The sequence below is a fragment of the Stylophora pistillata genome, chromosome 2, assembly GCF_964205215.1.
Source record: "Stylophora pistillata chromosome 2, jaStyPist1.2, whole genome shotgun sequence".
Taxonomy (NCBI): Eukaryota; Metazoa; Cnidaria; class Anthozoa; order Scleractinia; family Pocilloporidae; genus Stylophora; species Stylophora pistillata.
Genome location: NC_142520.1, coordinates 27146815 through 27169314, shown reverse-complemented (window position 1 = coordinate 27169314; position 22500 = coordinate 27146815). Strand labels below are relative to the sequence as shown.

At 39.2% G+C, this 22500-nt stretch overlaps 1 protein-coding gene and 1 pseudogene across 7 annotated transcripts in view; both read left to right on the top strand.

The window, feature by feature from the left end:
- Positions 1-1555, top strand: part of LOC148738111 (uncharacterized) — a 1888-nt pseudogene extending 333 nt beyond the window's left edge.
- A 2122-nt stretch (positions 1556-3677) lies between these two features.
- LOC111319920 (uncharacterized) overlaps positions 3678-22500 on the top strand; it is a 29586-nt gene continuing 10763 nt past the window's right edge. For 3 of the 7 annotated variants that reach the window (XM_088749895.1, XM_088749890.1, XM_088749897.1), the window contains exons 1-15: positions 3678-3866; positions 4533-4574; positions 5171-5226; positions 6136-6201; positions 6612-7206; positions 7498-7539; positions 8233-8334; positions 8762-8863; positions 9852-10427; positions 13245-13346; positions 13756-13857; positions 14687-15151; positions 15561-15653; positions 20619-22038; positions 22368-22500. The exon at positions 22368-22500 is cut by the window's right edge and continues 138 nt beyond it. In XM_088749895.1, coding sequence (XP_088606021.1) covers positions 6615-7206; positions 7498-7539; positions 8233-8334; positions 8762-8863; positions 9852-10427; positions 13245-13346; positions 13756-13857; positions 14687-15151; positions 15561-15653; positions 20619-22038; positions 22368-22500 — 3729 coding nt within the window. In that variant the 5' untranslated portion in view covers positions 3678-3866; positions 4533-4574; positions 5171-5226; positions 6136-6201; positions 6612-6614. The remainder of the gene's footprint in view (positions 3867-4532; positions 4575-5170; positions 5227-6135; positions 6202-6611; positions 7207-7497; positions 7540-8232; positions 8335-8761; positions 8864-9851; positions 10428-13244; positions 13347-13755; positions 13858-14686; positions 15152-15560; positions 15654-20618; positions 22039-22367) is intronic. The other 4 variants (XM_088749893.1, XM_088749891.1, XM_088749896.1 and 1 more) reach the window with 4 other exon arrangements.

The following is a 22500-nucleotide window of genomic DNA, read 5'->3' as shown; positions in this document are numbered from 1 at the left end:
CAACGAGAAAGTAACTAGCTGTGTCAATGAAGTTGTTCAGCTGGCTGAATTTGCACAGATTCAACCGCAGGCCAGCTATGCCGCATACACGTTTGGTTTGAAGCATCGTTGGACGTACTTCCTAAGAACTCTCCCTGATGTCCAAGATCTTCTAGAGCCACTTGAAGAGGTTATCTCCCAGGTCCTTATACCAGCAATCGTAGGGCGCAAGTGTAGCAAACTGGATAGAGACGTTCTAGCACTACCCGTGCGCCTAGGCGGCCTGAGCTTGAGCAACCCATGTCACGAGGCGGCACGCGAACATGCCTCATCTATTCAGGTGACATCTTCTCTTGTCGAACATATCATGGCTTAAACTCATCAACTGCCCAACGAGTCCCTCATCGCGTCAGGGCGTCAGACTGTCAAACATGGAAAGGCTGAAGAACTTTCAGAGGTTGCAGATAATCTAAAACAAATTGTTTCACGGAAGACCAAGCGAGCTCTAGAACTAGCGCAAGAAAAAGGCTCCTCTGTATGGCTCACAGTTCTTCCCCTTCAAGAACATGGTTTCAACCTAAGCAAGAGAGAGTATCGCGATGCTGTTAAATTACGCTATGATTGGCCGTTCGATGACATTCCATCAGTGTGTGCGTGTGAGGAAAACTTCACAGTAGACCACGCAATGATTTGCAAACGAGGGGGCTTTGTTATCCACCGGCATAATGAGTTGAGAGACCCGAGGCCGACCTTTTGAGTATAGTGTGAACCGATATCGTGGTCGAGCCAGTTCTCCAAGACATCACTGAAGAACAACTCAGCTGAGGGTCTAATAGAGCACAAGACGCAAGATTGGACGTTCGGGCGCGTGGTTTCTGGGATCCCCAGAGCTCGGCATTCTTCGATGTGAGGGTTTGTCACCCTAATGCCGAGTCTTACAAGGACCAGGAACCGCAGCAGATTTATCGCATCCATGAAAACGACAAGAAGCGGCTTTACTCAAGGAGAGTGTTGGATGTTGAGCATGGCTCGTTTACGCCGCTTGTATTTACAACTACTCGGGAGGGATGCGGATGGAATGCATAAGATACCACAGCCGATTGGCCGAGCTTATAGCCGCCAAGAAAGGGGAACGATACTCGCAAACAGTTTCCTGGATCCGAGCAAAGACATCCTTTGCCCTCCTTCGGTAGGCCTTAGTTTGCCTTCGAGGATCGCGGGTGAAGCGACACGCTGCGTATGACTATAATAATTGTGACGTTGAAATCGCAGCTGCCGAGGGAGCCATTGACATTGTTTAATGATTTTTAGCAGCCTTGTATATAGGGTTCTAGATTTGCCATTCACCTTTCTCTTTTCTGTATAGTTTTAGATATGATTTTACTTATCAGATTATTAGACTTTGAATCTGTTCAGATTTGACTCCGTTATTTATAGTTTTCCAGACGCTTTGACAAAAAAAAGGAGTAGATGTGAGCCGAAAGTGAGTTATTTTGGATCGTTTTTTACGCTGTTAATATTTTGTATTGTAGAGGATTTTATGGAAATTATTGCTAAATAAAGATTGTTATTATTATTATTATTTTATTATTATTATTATTATTATTACGATACCAGCACTCCTTGGTACTTTTCATAGTCAAGACCGCTAAGGATACTGGAAGCGTATATAGCTTTTTATGAAATCAAATCAGTGACCATTCTGTTTAATGCCACTCTACAAACTAGGAATGAAATTTAAAACCAACGGACATCAAATCGTAAGGATACGAAAGTCCTTTGAGGACCGATTTTTAAAGTTTTTTTTTTTCATGTCAAATTGAGCACTATTATAATTTTAATAATGTGGATATATCACCAAAGTTGAAATGGTAAATTGGCCACCGTAACGATTAGAAAAGCTGACGATTCGAGCGTTAGCCCTTCGTCGGAGCGAATAGAGGAATTGTGGGTTGTGTGAGCTTTTAAAGGCAGAAAATTGAGCTACGTTATTGGTGGGAACGTGGCAACGAGAAAAACAAGAATAAATTAGTGGAATGAAAAGCGTTCGTTGATCCCTGTGGGATTTAGACTGCCGGTTTGAAAGATGAGCTTTTGTTCAAGATTTTTACGGCTTTCAGTGCTACCTAAGTGTAAGGAAAGACCGCAGATTGCCATATGTTGCTTAGAATGATTAGGTAAATTAAAATGTTTAGCTACTGGTTTCGATGTGTCCTTGTCATTCCTTTCCACGTCTCGAAGGTGTTCTCGGAATCAGTCACCTAGTCTTTTGCCTGTTTCGCCGATGTATATCTTTTTAAAATAAGTGCAAGTTATGCAAGAGATTACATTGGCTACATTGTTTACCCTTTACTTAAGACATGTTACTTCAAATTACATCATCTTACTCATTTGTGCAATTTGTCCTTCTAATCTATCAGCGATCATGGATAATCTCGGTCATTGGCAACCGATCATTGTTACTGCTGGTTTTATGGATCGTAGGGGAGAAGATTACAGATCGAAATTCAGCTTGGGGAAGTTAAAGACTGTGAGGTAAATAGGTTAAAAAAAAAATACTTTAGTAAACTGCCATGTTTTGAGGACCCTATGACCGCCAGTTTTATAAAGACAGATATGCCAACTTTAACGAAGGCTTGAACAAAAACGTCGATACATAAGGAAGTACTAAATCAATGCCGACATAAAATAGTGATCTAAGGTAAGGGTTGCTGATGCCAACAAATACCTGGCGATGTTTCAAATTTCTGGGGGTTTGCGTATATACTGGATAAATTTACTTGATAGTGCTTTTTTGTGTTTTTTGTGTTAAGAAGTATCAGTTCCTGGAGCTGATCAGTTTCTAAATCTTTTGGCAATATAACTATATTTATGTTGAATATCACGACAACAACTTATCATAGTCAATATAAGTTATAACTTAATTAAATTACATCAGGACTAAGGGCTGAAAAATAGCCTTACAGTTGCCACATCGCACTCTAAATTGTGTCGTCTGAGTTCGACCATTCCATGCAGGAGAGGACGCGTTACGGAGAACTGGCACCATGATCCTCCCGACATAAACCCTGTCCAGATTAAGTTTGACCCATCGGTGACATCGGTATCCCCTGCCTTTCCTCATTGACTTGATATCTTAGTTAAAGAAAAATTTTCAAAAAAGTTAAGACAAAAAATTAGGTAGGATATCATTTGAGGGATGACATATTTATGTTTGTGAAAAAGAAATTAACCTTTCCATTTCGATGTCCGCCACTTACCTTTTGTCCCCACTTTCATGTAATCGTGAATTAAACGTTATGTGTAGCCGTCTCTTGTAAAACCTAAATCAGATGAAAGCTAACATAATAGTATAGTACGCGATTTTAATGTTGCAATATACTTCTACTTCTTAGCCTTTACTCGGTGATGTAAGTCATAAGCAAAATACACACGATTTGGCGAAAATCACTTAACGAAAATCACTCGGCGAACATCACTCTGGTTTTACTGTTCGCAAACTGATCATAATCTTCTTCCTGTCAACATGTTTTAATTCGTTTAACTTACCATATTTGAGACGCTACAAGTAACTTATGAGTCTGGTTTCTAGAGCTTTAAAACACAAACTACCGCCTACTGAAGCAGGCTATTGGTTTTTTTTTTCTCCCCTTTCCCCCTCCCCGTCGCCTTGTCACTCGTCCCAGATCTTTCACCCGTCCAATATGGCGACCGAATATTTTCCACACTGACTCTCACGCTTGAAAACACAAACTAGCGCCTGCAAGTTGGCTGAAGTTTTTATAAACTGTGAAATATTTACAGGAATTTACCCCCTCACTGCAGTTTCGATTCTGCTAAAACATTGTCTCAGTGATTCCAGTCGAAAGGGAAACTTTAACTCGGAGGTAAGGAGAATAATTCTCGAACTCGGCTCAGTGGTGTTACATTCACAAAAATGTATGTAATGCGAATATGTAATTTTCGTTGGAAAACGATACTGAGAGAAAACCACTTAATTTTATTATAATGGAGCAATTACACAATACAGTGCCACTTTTGAAGCAGCGTATGTAGATGAATCTATATTTTAGTGGCTCGTTTAGCTCCGGGCAGCAGATGGAAGAACGAGGAATAATCTCCATGGGCGTTACGTCTTTGATCTACGTATTAAGTGGCTCGTCTGGCTCGTTTGGCTTGGCAATGGTAGATGTAACAAAAGAGCAAACGAGCTACAACTGTAATCGAGCCGGCTTGTTTGGTGGATGGTTAACAGTTGTCCTGTATTCTTTTTTTCGCGTTCACAATGGTCCATAGAACCTCAATACAACTGGTTGAAGTTTAAAGTAACACTGAAACTTTAAAATTAAAGATGAAAATGGGTTGCACTGCATTTAGGCAACGAACAACTTTTGATTTCCATCGTTTAGAATTTGCTCTGCTACATTTCATGTTCAGAAGCTAAATTTTTAAAAATGAAATCATACATAGAGCCGGATAATCTAGGTGGCGAGGCACGAGTTGCTTTACTGTGGAGCAAGCTGAGTGTATCTTTATCTCATCTACCTTTTTAGAAGATTAGAGCGCTCTTGTTGCTACACTTGGCTACACCTCAGGTACCACATTTTTGTTCTTAGCACATTTTGACATCATCTGTGATCTATTTCTGAACAGATGCATGGCTAAATGGAATCTATTTGTTAAAAAAATTTCCCTTTAAACTACATAGTGTTTCCTTGGTGCATTAGGATTTACTTAACCAATGAAAAGGATGCAAATGTTTATTCGTATGGAAACCTCTTCCTCTTCAGAAGAAAACATTTCCCAGCTCTAAATTCTGATCAGACTGACCTTTGTAGAAATACAATATTTAATATTTTAGTTGAATACAAAATACATGACAGTGTTTTTAAGGGGACACACGAGAGATTATCCCCAAGAAAAGTGCCTCCTATCAGGGCTCGACACTAATGGTAGCCAACTAGCCAGACTGGTAGAAATTCAGTTTTGGCTAATGGTTTTCATTTCCACCTGCTAGTTTGGCTATTAAACAAACTGAAATTGTTGCAATATTTAAGTTGTCACTAACCACTTGGATAGTAAGTTGAAAAATTATTGTCCTGCCTACGTTTTGGACATGGCTCTATTTTGTGATTATATAACATTTTTTTCTTAATGAAGTAATGTTTTTCAAAATAATTCTCTCTTTAAGCAACCACTGTTCAAACCTTTTACGATGTAAGGGACCAAGGCCACTTTGAAGTTCAGGTACTTGACGAATTTTTATGTGTTGTAGTTCTAACAAACAACTATCCACATGATAGTATAAAATCTTTGAGTTACTCAGATGACAGAGACCTGTTTTACTGAAGAAATAGCTGTACAACATTTGGTGTGAAAATGTAAATGAAAGTCTCCTTGGATTTTTTTTTTCCGAGTGATCAAAAATTGAGAATAAATGCACAATTGAGGATCTGTTTTGAATAATTTGTAATTTGTTTTTTAAGGAACCTTGTTTATTCACACTGATTGACTGATGAGAAAAAAATTGTTTTAATCAATTTATCCAATCAGGGTTTGGCTTTGAGCATCTATTTTTCTCTTTGCCAATCACTGTCACTTTTTCCTTCATCAAAGGTGGTATTGTGAGGGAGAGGTGACAAAATAATTTATCAGTCTAAACAAGTCAAACAGAGTCACTTGGACTATTTTGTTGCCAGGCTAGTGAATTATGTACAAAAATTTACATTTGTGACAACTCTACAGTTAAATGTTATTGTCACACTTTTTATTGACTGTATCAAAATGGATAGAATGATGTCTTATAGATACTGCTGCTTTGAAATTTTCTCCTTTTTTTTTGTCTCGAGTATAACCACTTTTCAATTGATCTAACCCTTCAAGTCCCATGAGTGACCGCGACCCAATTTCTCCTCTTGATATCAACACAGTATCAAGTGAAAAAGTAATGATAATCAAGAAAAAGATCATTTAGGAGATAATTAGTTTATCCAATGCCACATTCACTGAACTAACTTCATAATAATTGTATAACAGACAGTAAGAAGAATTATTAAAAGAGATCTTGGTAGTGAAAGGGTTCAGATAATGCCAATATTTCAATCAAGTTTTTCTTTCATGCCCTTTGAAGAATTGATTTTCCTTTGTTTTCTTCAGGGAGGTTGGTCACTTATCCACAGATTCTGTACCAGATCTTGTCTTGTGTTGCTGGCTAACTTATTGGTTTGGAAATTTCATTTTAAATAAGTTTTTTGAATAGTACAGTATTATTTGAAGTGCATGTTGAGTCAAATTCCTGTAACTAAAGATAAATAGATAACTCTGAGGGGAGGGGGCCAGGGATTGTTCCTCTGCTGGCATCCTCTCCTCCTGGCCACATGTGGAGACAATTAACAATTGACCATGTTTGGATGACAGGTCTGCTACTTATTCAAATAGATTGTCATTAAAAAAATTTAAAACATGGAAATAAAAACAATTGCTTGAAGGGTGTAATAGAGTGAAAGTAAAGTGGTCTAGTAGAATGTACAAATCCACATAGACTAGCCACTGTTTTAAATCATAGGTTTTTGACAGAAAATGTTGACCTTTAAATCTCAGACTGTGTGGGTGAATTCACTTTTTTTTTGCAGCCAATGACATCATCAGTTGCACCATCATTTCCTTCTAACAAGGAGACAACCAATTATGCTCGACTGTGTCGCCTTCTGGTGGGTGTTGGATCCCAGGTCTTGAGAGACACTTTTGATGCCATACACCCACCAGAAGGACTTCACTTAGTTTTGAGCCGTCACCCAGAACTTTCAGCGCTACGGGCTCTAAGGAGTAAGAGAGTCCTGAATCCTATACAATGGGGAAAGTTGTATCCAATTGTTCCATCATCTGTTTCATCAGCAAACTTTGATATTACGTTAATGTTCATACTATTGAGGAATATCTGTGGGCTATTTTCTCCCAAAACTGGATGGGACAGTCTTCCACCCACTGCAGATGTTAGCAAGGAAGCCAACATAGTCAGGCTAAAGTACTACCGTAATGTTGTGTATGGCTTTGCCAACCAAGCCTCTATGAGTGATGCAACATTTAACAGCTACTGGCGGGATATCAGTGATACTATAATAGGTCTGGGAGGAGTAACTTATAAATCTGCAATTGATAAGCTTAAGAATGAGTGTATGGACTCACTCATTGAAGTCGAAATGAAAGAAATGATGCAAGATATTCAAGGTACATTCAATGATATATCAGAAAGAAACAAATTGCAGGGCAAATTAGGATACCTAGAGTAGAAGGCATGGTTTGGATCACCGTATTGTGTTTTTTCACATCCATTGCATCTACCGTGGCACAAATTCTCAAGAAATGGCAGCATTAGTGTATGTGTCCTTAATATACTTTAGTTTACAGCTGCCATGGTCTTTTTAGCCAGAGATATGAAATTAGAATATAAAACCCCTGCTGCAAGGGGGATATATCTCTACTTATGAATAAGGGTAATATTCCTTCAATTGTTTACAGGTAGTCACTTCATTCTGCTGAAGTGGAGACAAGGTCTGGGAGCTAAGAGAGCTAGTATTGTGCAAAGACTTTGCATTGGTCTTATTTATCCTTAGGAAAAATGCAATTGTTTCGCCAGCATTTGGACTATACTAAACTACATAACTTCTGAAAAAAAAAATATCTTGACTTGGAGACAAAATCACAATGTTGATTTAATGAAAAGTAAGGTTGAAGCCATTGGTGACAAACTGGATGCACTGATAGCCACACAGTAAGAAACAAAGTCTTATGGTCTTGCTCAGTTCTTGAAGAAAACTACTTTTTATTGGTTGGAAAAGCCAAACCAAAAATATGTTACAGTTTGGTGGAGATTAAGATTTGGGACAATTTGGCATGAGCAACTTCAATCTTGGCAATCTGTTCTTTGCTTCCCCCCCTCCCCCCTGACAAAGTTGGGTGTCCTGAATCTAACAATTTTGAACAATCTTAATCAGGGTAGAATGGGGGAATGTAATTTTGGAAATTCCAAAATAACTTGCTCTAGGTGCAAAACAAGGACAAGCATAAAGGAGTGGGTATGAAATGTTACCGAAGGGTTCTTGTACCAGCACTGAGCTAATAAACAGTACTATGTGCACTTTGGACAAAATCTTAGCTGGGGACAGACATATCCAGAAAAAATTTTCATCATGGAATAAGTAAGCTTAATGAAAAATGTTTTGTAAGTATACCATGTTATATTATGTTATGCAGACAGAGTCTCAGATGAAATTCATCAGATGAAAAGTCAGGTTGAAAAACTTAGTGATGAGTTGGAAACCTTAATGTTACAACATGGAGAAACAAAGAGTCGAGGTCAGTGTTAAAAGAAAAAGATATTTCACTGGTTCAAGAAATAAATGAAAGTAACCATTCAAAATTAATGTAAAAAATCTTATTAAATGGTAAGGTAGTAACAATGTCTGAATCTGTTACTTTAATTATGTATGAAAATAGGAAAATAATAATTATGTGTTGTTACATGCGCTTGAACTCTGGTATCAAAAAATGTAAATGTATTTGTAACGAAAAGCTCCAAAATCCCACATTGATGGCATGACTAATTGAAACAAAAGATCTGACATGGATAGAAAGTAAAAATCTAAGGGCAAATCATGCAAGGTGATTCCACAGGCTGTTTCAAGCTTTTTAATGGAAGGGTTTGTCCTATTTCATTTAACACCAAGATCCTTTGTCAGATTGTAAACAAACCATGTTTTCTTGCAAAATCCGTCTCTCCTAGAAAACATCAGGAGTCGCTTTGAACAGCTGAGAGCTAAAATTGGAGAATTAAGTGAATATTTAGCCTCTTTGAAGACAGAACAAGGAGATACAAAGGATGAAGGTAAGCTGTATCAAAAAAAAAGTATTACGATAAGCCAGTCTGTTTGAGGATAATATTTGGCTTAAGCAAGTTGTTTTTGGTGGCCATTGGTAGTAACTAGTAATACCATTTATTTTTCTGCCCCTTCTCCCCTCCCCCCTCTCCCCCTCCCCCCCACTCCTAGATAAAGGATTTGTCCTGAGCCAAACAATTGAAAGATCTTGATCAGTGTATTGAGTTCAACATTGTAAAAGGGGTGTGAAGTAGGGGGCTCATTGTGGGCAATTGTTAATGCAAAGATTGTAACTTGCCACTGCTTAGCTGCCAGAATTTGAACATTTTGAAATTAATCCTAACCATGTAACTCCGAGAAGTTATTGATCTGTAAATGAATATTTGCTCAGGTAGCGAACTTCGAGGGCAAGTGTGAAATTTTCAAGAGAAATCTCTTAGCCAAGGGCGTTATCAGCTGACATACCAGCAAGCAAGAAGGGGCTTTATTTATTTTATAACCGGCGCATTAATTTTCGTATTGACTTTTTTGTACTTACCAGAGCAGTGTTTGAGATCAGGTTTTTTATGTCACTATTAGTGGACTCTACAAAACGAGTCGATTTCTCTTCCTAAGTAATAAAAATGACGAAGTAAAACTCATGTGCTTGCCATTTTTGCGCTTGCTTTCTTTCCTTTTGATGGAAATAGTCGAAGGACAAGTATCAGTGTAAATAGAGGTTATGCGTAATAACTGTCAGTTGATTTGTACCACATGACGTAAAAGTAGGAAATAGAGTTGTGCGACAATTAATGGGTGGGTTGTCGTGATTTACCACCAAATTCTCAAAACTGATTTACAAAAGAGATAGTGTAGCAGAGAGGAGAATTAACGATCAGATCTTGGGAGTGAAAGGATTAATTGAGTTCGGACATTACTTTCAGACAATTTTTGTACCATGGAATGAGAAGAAGCATGAAATAGAAATTTAATAATGTTGTATGTTGTATGCATCAGCAGCACCATCATTTCCTTCTACAAAGGGGACAACCAACTATGCTCGACTGTGTCGTCTTCTGGTGGATTTTGGGTCCCAGGTCTTGAGAGACAGTTTTGATGCCATACACCCTCCAGTAGGACTTCAATCAATTTTGACGCGTCACCCAATGCGTGCAACACTGCTGACTCTACGGACGAGAGTCCTGAATCCTATACAATGGGGAAAGTTGTATCCAACTGTTCCATCATCTGTTTCATCAGCAAACTTTGATTTTTTCTTACTATTGATTCTATTGAGGAATATCTGTGGGTTGACTCCTCCCGCGACTGGATGGGACAGTCTCCCACTTGCCACAGATGTTAGCAAAGAAGCCAACATAGCCAGGCTAAAGTACTACCGTAATGTTGTGTATGGCCGTGCCAGCCAAGCCTCTGTGGATGATGCAACATTTAACATCTACTGGCAGGATATCAGTGATGCTATAATAGGTCTGGGAGGAGCAAGTTATGAATCTGGTATCAGTAAGCTTAAGAATGAGTGTATGGACCCACTCATTAAAGTCAAAATGAAAGAAAGGATGCGAGATACTCAAGGTACGTGTATACGTAGATTAATGTAACAAAGAAACAAATTGCAAGGCAAATCATGTTAATATTATGCAAGACATTTAGATTATAAGGCCTGGTTGGATCAACGGTTTGAGTTTTTCGGTCTCTGTTGCATTCATCGTGTGCGCGAATTCTCAATAAATTATTGTGGTAGTGGCTACAGGTGCAGTTGTTCATAAGACATCTCAGTCAACGCATAGACCACCTTCATAAATGGCTGCTTTATAAATATTCTTTTGTTCAAATTTAAATTAGCCCTTCTGGCCTCGCTTGAGATAATGTATTCTTTTGAATTTTGTACTGGAGAACGAGGCCAGTAGGGCTAATTTAAATTTAAACAAAAGAATATTAATCCAGCAGCCATTTATGAAAGTGGTCTATGCCATGATCTTTCTAGCCAGAGATTTGAAATGAGAACATTAAACTGATAGGGAAAACTGCCGGGAGATTTTGCAGGGGTGACCTACGATGGAATAGTATCCTATCCAAGTATAAGGGTAATATTCTTACAGTTGTATAGGTAGTCACTTTATGCTACTAAAGTTGTCAGTACCGCTACTGAGCTACTAAATTGTAAACATTTCTGCCAAAATCTGAAAAAGCCATGTTCAACCAATGTGCTTTGCGTGCATCGTTGTTGCTATTATCCAGGAACACAATACTGTTTCTTGCAAAACTACAGAACAGCAAAGGCCGTAGCCTTTTTTAAGGGAGAAATAAATAGGAAAAGTTGCTATCAACCAGATCACGACTAAATTGCCAGTTTAGGAGGCGTACTATGACGACTTCTTCTGTCTCGTGAGCACAACAAAATACAAAATAGAAGAATTTGTAAGACAGGCAAACATTCAAACTTGCGCGGCTGAAATCTCAGCCTCGGAAATGATATTCTTGAACACAAAATTGTACAAGGGTGAGAGGTTTAACAGGGAGTGGACCCTCGACATGCAAACACATTAAAAAGAGACAGAGACCTTCCAATACATGAATTGTGTTTTTGACATCCACCAGGCTCCGAGAAAGGATTCGTAAATGGAAAAGCACTATGCCTCCTAAGAACAAATTCGTCACGCTCCACCTATAATAAAAATGTGGCTAGTTTCAAAATGAGCTTAAAGGCCCATTTTCATCCGAGATCCTTTGCAGTCGTTTGTTTTTGTTTTGGAATCGCGCTATTGTTAAATGGCGAACTCTGATAGTCATTCACAAACACTATTAAAAAGAAAAACAAAGATTTGGTGAAGAACACACTAAACAAATTTGCAGCTAAATATTTGAGACTGAAAAATCATAAATCGAGTCTGTGTATAAAACTTCTACAAAGCTTACTTGATGTTGAAGGAAATTGTTCGGCTTCAACACTAAATAAAATATAAACAAATAACCAATATTGGCCAAAACGGAATTACTTTATGCATTTCAATTATAGAATAATAACTTGTACAAATTGATCGTTTACATACATATCTCAGGATCTCAAGTAAAAATCAGTCATAATTATTCTCACCTCGAAAAAATCTCCCCGGAGTCTCTAGTTCTATCGTAGGGACAAAGCAATAACATTTCTGCAAAAGCACTGTCTGTAGTGTTACGGAAACCCATGGTTGTTTTCCTTGCCCTCCATAAATCATACACAGACTCTCGAAGTCGAATAACCTTTGCCGAGCCGGGCAGACTCGGCCTTCCTCTAGACCGCTTCTTCGGCGGCATCAACTTTTCAAATGACGTTTTTCACCGTCACACATGTAAGAATTAAAAACTATTTACTGATATGGATACTACGATAGGTTGTTGTTCGCACATGATTCAAGATGGAACTTTGAAAGCCCTAATTAGTAAGGTGGAAGAAGATATCAAAGCGATTCCGCAACTACGAGGAAAATAGCGTATTTTTCATATTTGAAAAATGATCCGGGCGCGCAAGGCATCTCGGTTGAAAATGGGCCTTCAAGGAATAGAGGATACCCGGATGAAATTTGAGAAAATATATTTCTGATTTAAATTTTTCTGGAAGAGAAAGGTCACTCAAAAACTTACGTAGGACTAGGCTCGCGATGGATCGTAAACGTTTCCTTGTCTAACGGTAACCTCCAACCCCAGACAAAACTGTTGAGACATTTCAATGCAATTTTTAATTTCCCGTCATGCAACAATCGTTTCCAAAAGGAACAAACTTACCCCCCTCAAGAGCTCAAGCATGCATTTCTTGTGTTAACGCAAACAACATTGCAATTGGAGAGGGGGGAAACAATCTTTGCATTTGCGACGGTAAGCATTTTTCTCAGGGTGAGTGCAAAAAAGGTATTTTTTGTAATGTGTCTCAATAGGTTTTGTCCGAGGTTGTAGGTACTGAAAGGAGCTTTCTGGTTGACTTTCCTCGGAAGTGCTGTGTAGCATGGCCTCAGCGAATTGGTTGCCTGTTTTGTTACTAAATCCTAAAGGTGTCTTTAAATAACTTTTCTCATTCTCTGGCAGCTTTCCTTCCAAACAAGGAGACCTCTCTTTCGATGGCTTCATTATCATGAACACAGAACGAAGACGACCAAAAAACGTAGAATATAGACGACAGGCACTACAAGCAACTTAATGAGGGTACAAAGAGCTGGCCCTCGATCAAAGTTGCAAAGATTTAGTCGAATAATGTTGAGAATGGCTACTTTGCCCGCAAGGCATTTGGTTGAGCGTTTCCCTTTAACTGAGGTCGACATTACCTCCGCGCAAATTTTTTTTTACCATGAAATCTGGAAAAGCATACTGAGAAAAGATGTTATCGGTTTAACATGTTTCTTATATGATGTGCAGACAAAATCACAAGTGTTCTACATCAAATAAGAAGTCAGGTTCAAAACCTTAGTGGCAACTTGGAGCCATTGGTGTTTCAACAAGGAGACAGAAAGAGTCAAGGTCAGTTATTGACGAAATAGGTTTTTATTCTTTTACTACATGAACGTGAGTTATCATCCACAATATATGAAAAACACCAGACTCCATGACAAAGTAGTAGTAATTCTTGAACATGTTGCTTCAAATGTGCATGAAAAACGAAAGTAATCTACTATTGTTTGAACTTTGGTAAGAAAAAAAAAACTTATTTATGCATGCAATTCTGGTGAAAAGCATCGAAATCATACATCGACGGCATGACTAGATGAAAAAAAAAAAAAAAAATCAGCCATTGATAGAAAGTAAAATCGGATTTTTAAGAGTCACTCTAAAACAAGGGGCACATCATTCTAGAGATTCCGCCGGCCAAGTTTCCAGTCTCTTAATTATAATCTCAAACAGGTTTTTTTGTAAAATCTTTCTCCCCTAGAAAATATCAGAAGTATGTTTGAACAGCTGAGAGCAAATGTCAGAAAATTAAGGGACAATTTAGCCTCTTTAGGGGCACGACAAGCAGATATAGAGGATGAAGGTAAGCTGTGTCATGAAAGGATTACGATTAGCCAGTCTGAGGATATTATTTAGCTTTAACGAGTTGTTTGTGGTAGCCTTAGGAGTACATTTTCATAAGCAACTAGCAATTCCATGCATTTCTCTGCCCCCCTTCCCACTCCTAAATGATAATGGGGGTCTTAGCTAAACAACTGTTAAAGATGTCAATCAGTGTATTGAATTCAAATTTGTACAGGGGGTGAAGGAGGTGTGGGGAAATCTTAATCTTGGAAATTGAAAGTAACTTGCTCATTGTGCTCAGGAAAGACGTGGTTAAAAAGTTGTGTGCCAAATGTTTATGCAAGGAGTGTAGTGCCACTAGTTAATTAAGAGGTTTGTCCTGCTACCATTCAAGGATGATGTTTGTGCATGTGGGCTGCGCATCACGTCATGATCGAGCGTGCTTGCGCATGACGAAAAAAAACTCCGCTGCCGCAAGGGTCACGCAAAAGAGAAACTGTTTGCTACTTTTGTAGAAATTGGTGTCCCCATGAAAGGCTCTTCCCCTCTATATGTTACCAGTTATATTGGCTCAATCATGATGTCTTTGATTAAAAAATGTAAATGAAATGTAGTGGACGATTTTTTCCCTTAAAAACAAAAAGGGACATGAGAGAGAAATATTTTTCTTCTAGGGGAGGTGTTTGGAAGGCAAAGGTGAGGTCTGATAAAAAGATAAAAGAAAACTGAAATCGCTGAGGAATACATATATAAAATAATGTAGATAGTACATGCGCTCTCTTTGGTCATTGGTGAGAGATGAGAGTATGTAAACAGAGTTGCGACGTCATACTTTGTTGTGTTTACAGATGTGATCCCCTCCTTTGTACTGGCTAGAGGACCTTTGGCACTTAAAGCTTACCAAAGAGCATTACAAAGTGAGAGGACATTTGACAAACGAACAAAGATATTATTGATTGGTCAGGACCGTGTTGGTAAAACAAGTCTTGGAAAACATCTCAGAGGTGAACGATTCAATCCAGATGAACCTAGCACTGATGGAGTGAAAATGATGCCAGCTATCAAGAATGCAAGTTTGCAAGCATGGAAAAATCCAGCCTCTCTTGACTTTACAAGTGCATTTGATCACAAGTGTGCCGAAGTGGTTACGAAGGAGTTACTACAGGTAAGCAGCTCACCAGAAAAATCAGACCCAGCACTGCAGTTCACTGAAGAATCAGTAACAGGTGAAAGCACAAAAGGGAAAAAGACAAAGGAGTCGGGAACAGAAGAAATAAGGGGTGATGAGCTCACACAAGAAGCTGAGACTGAAAGTAAGTAGACAGTAGAACACTAAGATAGTTTTCGTCCAATATTGTGTACTTATGGTATGATTGGACGGGCCGGATGGGAAACTATTTAGCTCGAGGTCATTGCCGAGAGCCAAATGTTTCGGTACATTCCCTTCTAGAGGGCCATCTTTTAAGGAAGAATACAAATAAGATTTGGACCAAGTCTTTATTGCATGGAGCAGGACTGGTGTCGAGTGTGCCTTTATGAGCCGATGAAATGCAAGAATATGGCCAGCTAATCATGAGATGTTGCTGCATCGTCTACAGTGTGGCAGCAAACTAAATTTCATCAGTTTTGAAATCAGATAATAAAAATAGAATAAAATAAAAATAAACTGCTAAGGAACAATCTGTCGGGTAAAATACTTATTTTGTTAATGATTGTTTCCAGGCAATAAAGATGGCAGACGTGAACAGAAACAAGAACAAATACTAAGTGAAGTTACCTCCTCAGGGAATTCCAGGAGGACTGCACCCATTCAAAGTAAGATGACTCTAAAATGGATAAGGGCTAAAGAAAAATTTCCTCTTTATTCCAACAACTGTACGAGTTTTCCACATTTGACATAAGTATCAGCGGTCAGTAGCAACGAATCATGTTTGGGATATTTAACAATTTTCCCTTTTTAACTAGGATAATGAGGGAGTCATTAAACCGAGATGTAGATATGGATAAAACATTCCTTCCATCCCTCCTTCCTTAATTCTTCGATTCTTGTGAACTCTTTGTAAATCTGCTGACCAGTCTATAAAGCGTAGGCAGTCGCGTGCGCCCAAATCCAAAAAGGTCTATTTACGAAGTGATTTATTTCAGAGACAACGTTTCTTATTCGTGCGGATCTTTTCTACACGGTTGGCAGCGTATGATTTTTACCTTGAAGTTCTCACTGTTAAACTAGTTCAATACTATTCAATAAAAGCAAGGTCCTTTCAGTGATTGACGTGAGCGTAAAACCAGGACACACACAAGTCGCATATAAGCTGCGATTGTATGTTAAAGACTTCAAGGTTCTTCCTTCTCAATTTGATTGTAAGGGAAAGTCGTCATCGTTTATCCTACGCAATGTTTTCTGACACTAGTGATCACTTAGGGTCCCACAAAGGCTAGCATATTTTAAGTTCGAAATCGATGATTTTTCCGACTCAGAAACATATCCTGTAATTAAAAAAAAAGCATTGTTTTGAACTGTAAGACTTGATATCACAACCTCTAGCCTTCCGTTTTACTGGCCAGTCGCAGCGCTATATCTGCACATACCTTTTATAATTAGCATGATATTTATTTGATTGATAGAGGTATCCTCAGTTGATATTGCCCCCCCCCCCCCCACCTACCTATATTTAACAATTATTTGCCGAAGGCGAAGTGAATATTTACAAATATTCACGAGCCTGAGGCGAGTAATTTTTTTAGTGTAATTACTCAGGTGATTATAGAAATGAGCAAAGGAATGTTAAATTTAGCCTGCAGTGCAGGCAGTTTTGGTGGTTTTCATCTTTCGAGTGTTTAGCCGCCAAGTTGGATTCGCTGCAGACTGGGAGAATTGGGGCGAGAATGCGAGAATGTCGGAGTGGGTGGGGGGACGGGGAAGGAAAATCGCCTGCCCGGAGAGGCTGTAAAATTCAAAAACGCCCCTAATTAGTATCGCTTGCTCGCTTTTCCGGAAGTGAATCGTCGGCCATTGGAAATGAAGTAATTCCTTACCGGAAGATAAAATCCACTTCCGACAAAAACAAATAGAATACACTTGTTACCAACTCGGTAAACTTTCAGAGCTACGATGTTGAGATGTGGGAAAAAAGTCCTAATGACAACTGCAGGCTTTGCAACATTTCTTTTAAAGTTAAATTTGGAAATGTCGCTGGTAAACAAAGTCATTCGTTGTCGGAAAATCTTTTCAAGCCTTCAAAACATAAAGATTGTTTTAGCGTCGTTCTTGTTAATATTTGTAGGCAAGTAGGATTGGAGTTGATACAAGATTCGCAAGTATTTTCAGATCGAGTGTGCAACCTTTGTGGTCGCAAAATTCGAAACCTGGGCCAATTGTACCGGTTCGTGAAAGCTGGAGCTTCCTAAACAGCAGGCACTCCCAGTAAAAGCAGTGGTAAACGCGATCTCGATACTCCGGAGAAAGCAAGTTCATCGTAGAGGAAATCGAAGGTGGTTCGTGTTAATTCATCAGCAGCCAAGACACCACTGAGAGAAGTAAACACGTCGAGGAAATGTCTCACGTTTGGAACGGAAAATATGCTTTCTGCGTGTGCATCTGCAGCGGAGGACGAAATGTTAAGAAAACTAAACGTGGACGATTTGCCCCAAACGGGACTTCAGGTGAAAGTAGTTCACCGGATCCCTTCTGGACAGGCAATTGCGAGAATTCCACGTGATGAAGAATCTGAAGCATTAGTGAGAAATATCACTTGCGAAAAGTGGCGTTAGGCGTCGAATGTTGTTCTGAAACACGAAGAAATTGCTGCCGAAGTGAAGCAGGGAATCAGCAAAGCTGTATCGAAGGAGTTCGACGAATACCTGAAATCGGAAAGCATGCTCGAACTCAGAAATCCAGACGAACTGGCTGGCTTTTCAAACAAACTGTTTATGGAGGAGGTTTACCTGTTTGGTATGATTGTGTGCTTGGGGTTTGTGGTCTCTCTCGGGAAGACATACAGGAAGGCGGTCGAGATGTAGATTCTCTTGCTTTAGCAACAGCAACGATCGCTCGCGTCAGAAACACGAAAGCTTCATCAATCCATTACAGAATTTCTACGATACTGTTTCTCAGGGGTGTGAAACGTGACGATCTGATTCGTCTGAATCGTATGTCTCCAGACTGTATTATTCGCCTTCAAAATAAAATGAATGAGCAGTTGGAAGGTAGAGTTAAAATATGGAAAGGCATTATTGAAGAGAATCGCGGTGCTCTCAAGCTTGCCAAAAAGTGGAAAGGAAACAGGGCCCCGAAACGCAACTTGATGTGAACGAGCAAAGTCTCGAATGGTACGATTTCTTCTCGACTAAGGGTTATGCCGCCCTGAGAAAGCTGTTGCAAAAAGAAAGGACGAAAACGAATGTGGCCGTATACAACGTGGTCTGTGTGCAAGCAGTTATTGCAAGACTAGAGACTACCAAACTACCCTTATACAAGTAAGTCTTTGATTGATTATATTTTCGATTTCACTACAAAAAAATTACTAGATATACCGTCGTGAATACTATAACGCAAAGATCAGCTGGTATTTTCCATTTTCTACATCTCCTATTCTTGCACTTGCAAGTGATGTCGTCGTTAATCCCATTGAAGAAGTTTCAATTAACTGGTCTTGAACGATGCTTTTCAGTGGACAGACAATAATCACGCACGCTGCTTTCGACAACTGTATTTCTTGGACACGAATCAACAACTGAAAGACGAGGCTTTTTCCAAAGCCTGTCGGAAGAACTGCCAATAAATCGCTCCCATGCAGAAGCGTTGAGATTGCTTCTTTTTGTTCGTGGCGTAATTGACGCGACATACCCAGCTCGGAGAGAAATGAAAGAGATTCTTCGAGTGCAGCATCGAAAGTTAGCTAGTCCGCCATTTTCTTGATCACATCACAGAGAAGCACGGCAGGAAGGACCTGAAGCAATGCTAGCATTGATTGGCAAGTATCAATCTGAATGCACCCTGCCGTACCAATCAGAGACTACGTTCGTGGGCGAACGGAGTTTCTTAAATGAACAATCAGTGCGGGCAGGCGGATTTTTCTTTCTCCTCCCCCTCCCCCTTCCCCAATTTTTCTCTCTCCCTCCCACTAGCTTGGTAAACTTTTTACCTCGCTCCAACTCTCCAATATTTTTTTAAATCAAGATGGTGGCCTGAACAACCGATTAGAATACCCACTTGCCCCGCCAAAATCCGCCTACACTGCAGGCTATGTTAAATTTTATTTGTCATTGTTACGCTGTCAGTGAACAACTGGGCGCTCGCACGGACAACAGACTATTTCTCTTGTAAAAAGTCCCGTCTTTCCTCCTGACTGAGACGTAAAATTTTAACAAACATTTATTCATCTCGTTGACCTCCATTGCTTCAAAGTCAGTGGTAAATTCGGTTTGTTGTTGAAACCATTCTGTTAAGTAAATAAAGTGTTGCGAAAATTTAAGGTAGTTGTTTTGATTCATTCATGCATGTCGACATAAGCAAAATTTTCACGGGAATTTAAATGCTTTCTTTGTTACGTTTAGCACACTTTTCACACCTTACCTTTGAAGAGTGTCATTCCAAACTTTGTGGCGTGTTTGGTATTATTCGGAATGGTATTTTCTTTCAGTAAATTAATTTCCTCTTCAGACACCTCGACAAAGCGCGAGGCGGCCATTTTGAAAATGTCCTCCCGCTATAATCACCTCGCCGAAGGTGATTATAGCGGAATATGACGCCATTCTCATCTTGTCCGCTCGGGATTGCCCTTGTTGATCCCGTGCATGAAAAAAAAATTGAAGTACTACACAGTTCGTAACTCTTGGAAAATGTCGGCGATGGAGACGCAAAAAGCGGCAGAAGACAGTCAAGACAATGAAAACACAAACGACTGACTTGAACTTATTGTGTTAGAAACACAGTAAGCTTTCTTTCCTGGCTTCCGTGGTAAAAAAAGTCATTCTTAATTCTTCATAAAATGGTTTTTCAATATAGTTAACTCTTTTATTGACCAAGCTTGTCCGGTCCAGATGGTTGGATATTAGCCTCGTTCTTTTTTGGCATTTTTATAGATTTCGACTTCGTCACAGTCTGTAAAAATGGAAAAAAAAAAAAAAAGAACTTGGCCAGTATCCAGCCATTTTGTCCCCACGCTTGGTCAATAACGCATATGAGTAGCGAAAAAAAGTTCATCACAGCTCTGTGATGTCACTCTAACCTCATTTTCAAGTCATGAATAAACTATCATTTTCGTGACTATTACATGTAGGGTACAAACACAGCATTTTGAATAAAGGCAAAGTAAAGCACTGAAACAATGGGCAACCACAGATTCCAGCAAGTTTAATCCAAAAATGTAACAGAGAATGGAAATATTATCAGTGAGATGTGGTTTGTAAAAAAGAAACCAAACCCAAGTGGCACACTATTGGTGTACATTCCTTACGCGCGCACATGCAAAGTACAACAATATAGTCATAGATACTGTACATATTATTCTTAAAATTTTTTAGTCATTTATTGTTTGTCGTGTAAAACATGCAAAGAAAAGTACTTTTTTTATATGAACATATAATGTTGGTGTTATGGTGACACCAAACAGTTGTGTCACACTTCTTTTGCTGATATTTATCATTAATTTTTTTCTTTTTATAATGTAATTTAATCGAACTGTATTCTTCCCTTGTTGAAGATACATGCACATTTAATTAATTGTGAGTTTGAGGATGTTTGAGTGTGAACTTGTAAGTTGTCATTTTTTCTTGTAGCCGCTGAGGGTGACACAGAGCAGATACCAGGGAACATTGCCTCTCTCGTAGAGTCTAGCCTTGAAAGGAACGGTCCGAACAAAGATGACAGCATATGGCCTGTGATTTGGGATTTTGCTGGCCAAACAGTATATCATGCTATTCATCCCATTTTTATGTCTCAAGAAGCCATATATGTGTTAGCGTTGGATCTGAGAAGCGAATTGGCTGCCCCGGCACAGTGTCGTGTACGGCCCCTTGATCATGCAGAGGTAGAAGTAACATCACCAGACACAGAGGATACTAACCTTGATCACATTTTGAAATGGCTGGACTTGGTACATTCTTTGTTAACTGCAAAGAAACTCGGACAGACAACAGAAGGTGCTTTTCCTCCAGTGATACTTGTGGGTACGTATGCTGATAAAGTAAGAAAATCGGGGAGTGATCCTACCGAAGTAATGGAAGCAGCGCTGGAGAAAATTTATGATATGGCTCCACGTGAAGTCGTAGATCACATCCATGACAGTTTTGTCATTGATAACACAAAAGCTGGTAATCCAGATCAGCAAGAAGACTCAGAGATAGTTTCTCTGCGTCAGAAAATATTGGAACTGGCTGAAAAGATGCCACACGTAAAGAAGGAAGTTCCTTTGCAGTGGCTCCGTGTCGAGGAAAAAGTCTTTGAAATGGTGGAAAAGGGGGAGCATTATCTTCCTAAAAAGTGTTTTGAAGAGGATGTTGCTGAAGCCATTTGCCATTTTGATGTCAAAGATGACGTAAAAGAACTTCTTCACTTTTTACATTCTCGTGGAACAATTATCCATCATGATCTCCCTCAAAATCCAGATGGTATGGTAGTTCTGGATCCACAATGGTTGATCAATGTACTCATTAAGATAATAACAGTGAATCCAACTTGGAAAGCAGCACCTTTTATCAAGAGAGATTACCGAATCCTCGAGAATGAAGGATTTCTTTCCAACGACTTGCTCAATCGCGCATTTGAAAACTTGAAATTAGAGGGAGCAAGGGAGAATTTACTTGAAGTAATGGAAAAGTTCAATCTAATCTGCAACTCTAGAGGCTGTAAAGGGAGAGACTTCCCTTACTTTGTACCCTGTATGCTGACACTACCAATGAAGGACAAAAGAAGCAAGGACATAGACAACGGCCCTCTACCGGTGTTCCTCACTTTTAACACCAACTATGTTCCAAGTGGTCTATTTTGTAGGCTGGTTGCACTTTTCTGGGGATGGGCCTCACAGCTGTGTGGCATCTGCAAAGAACCCACCCTGTATGCAAAGTCTGCTCGATTCAATGTCAGCAAATTATATCACATCACCTTAGAGGCTCACAAAACTCTGATCAGCGTAAAACTCTGGACAAACGCTGACTCCAATCAAGAGGAAGAGAAAAGACTTTGTAGGGAATTGTTAAGGTAGACTGCACGCGTGCTTACAGGTTCTTTTTTGCTTGAACAAAGGAAAAGGAGAATTGGTAATCTAACAACCAGAACTATGACAGTGAGCCTATAATGACAATTTTAAATCAGATACCATAGGTGAAGAAATCCACTTTGTTTACTACAACCTTTCGATAGACCTCTTCCAAAATCACCCTCGTCTCTTACCATTTTAAGTCGATCCTCTCAGGTCAAATTTTACCTGACTCTCTTTTCCACCCGCCATCCCCTTGAGTCAACTTATTTCTCCATTACTTTGTACTATGACTAATACAATTTGCTCTTATTTTTATTTATTTTGCCAGTTATCTAGGACTTTGCCGGACTACATTGCATAACTCCTGTCAGTGGTTGAAGTCTGTTTCTTGGAATGTGTCTGTACAATGTACATTGTGCAAACCTTGTCCAGATAAGTGTCTCAAGAAAAAAAACATTTGT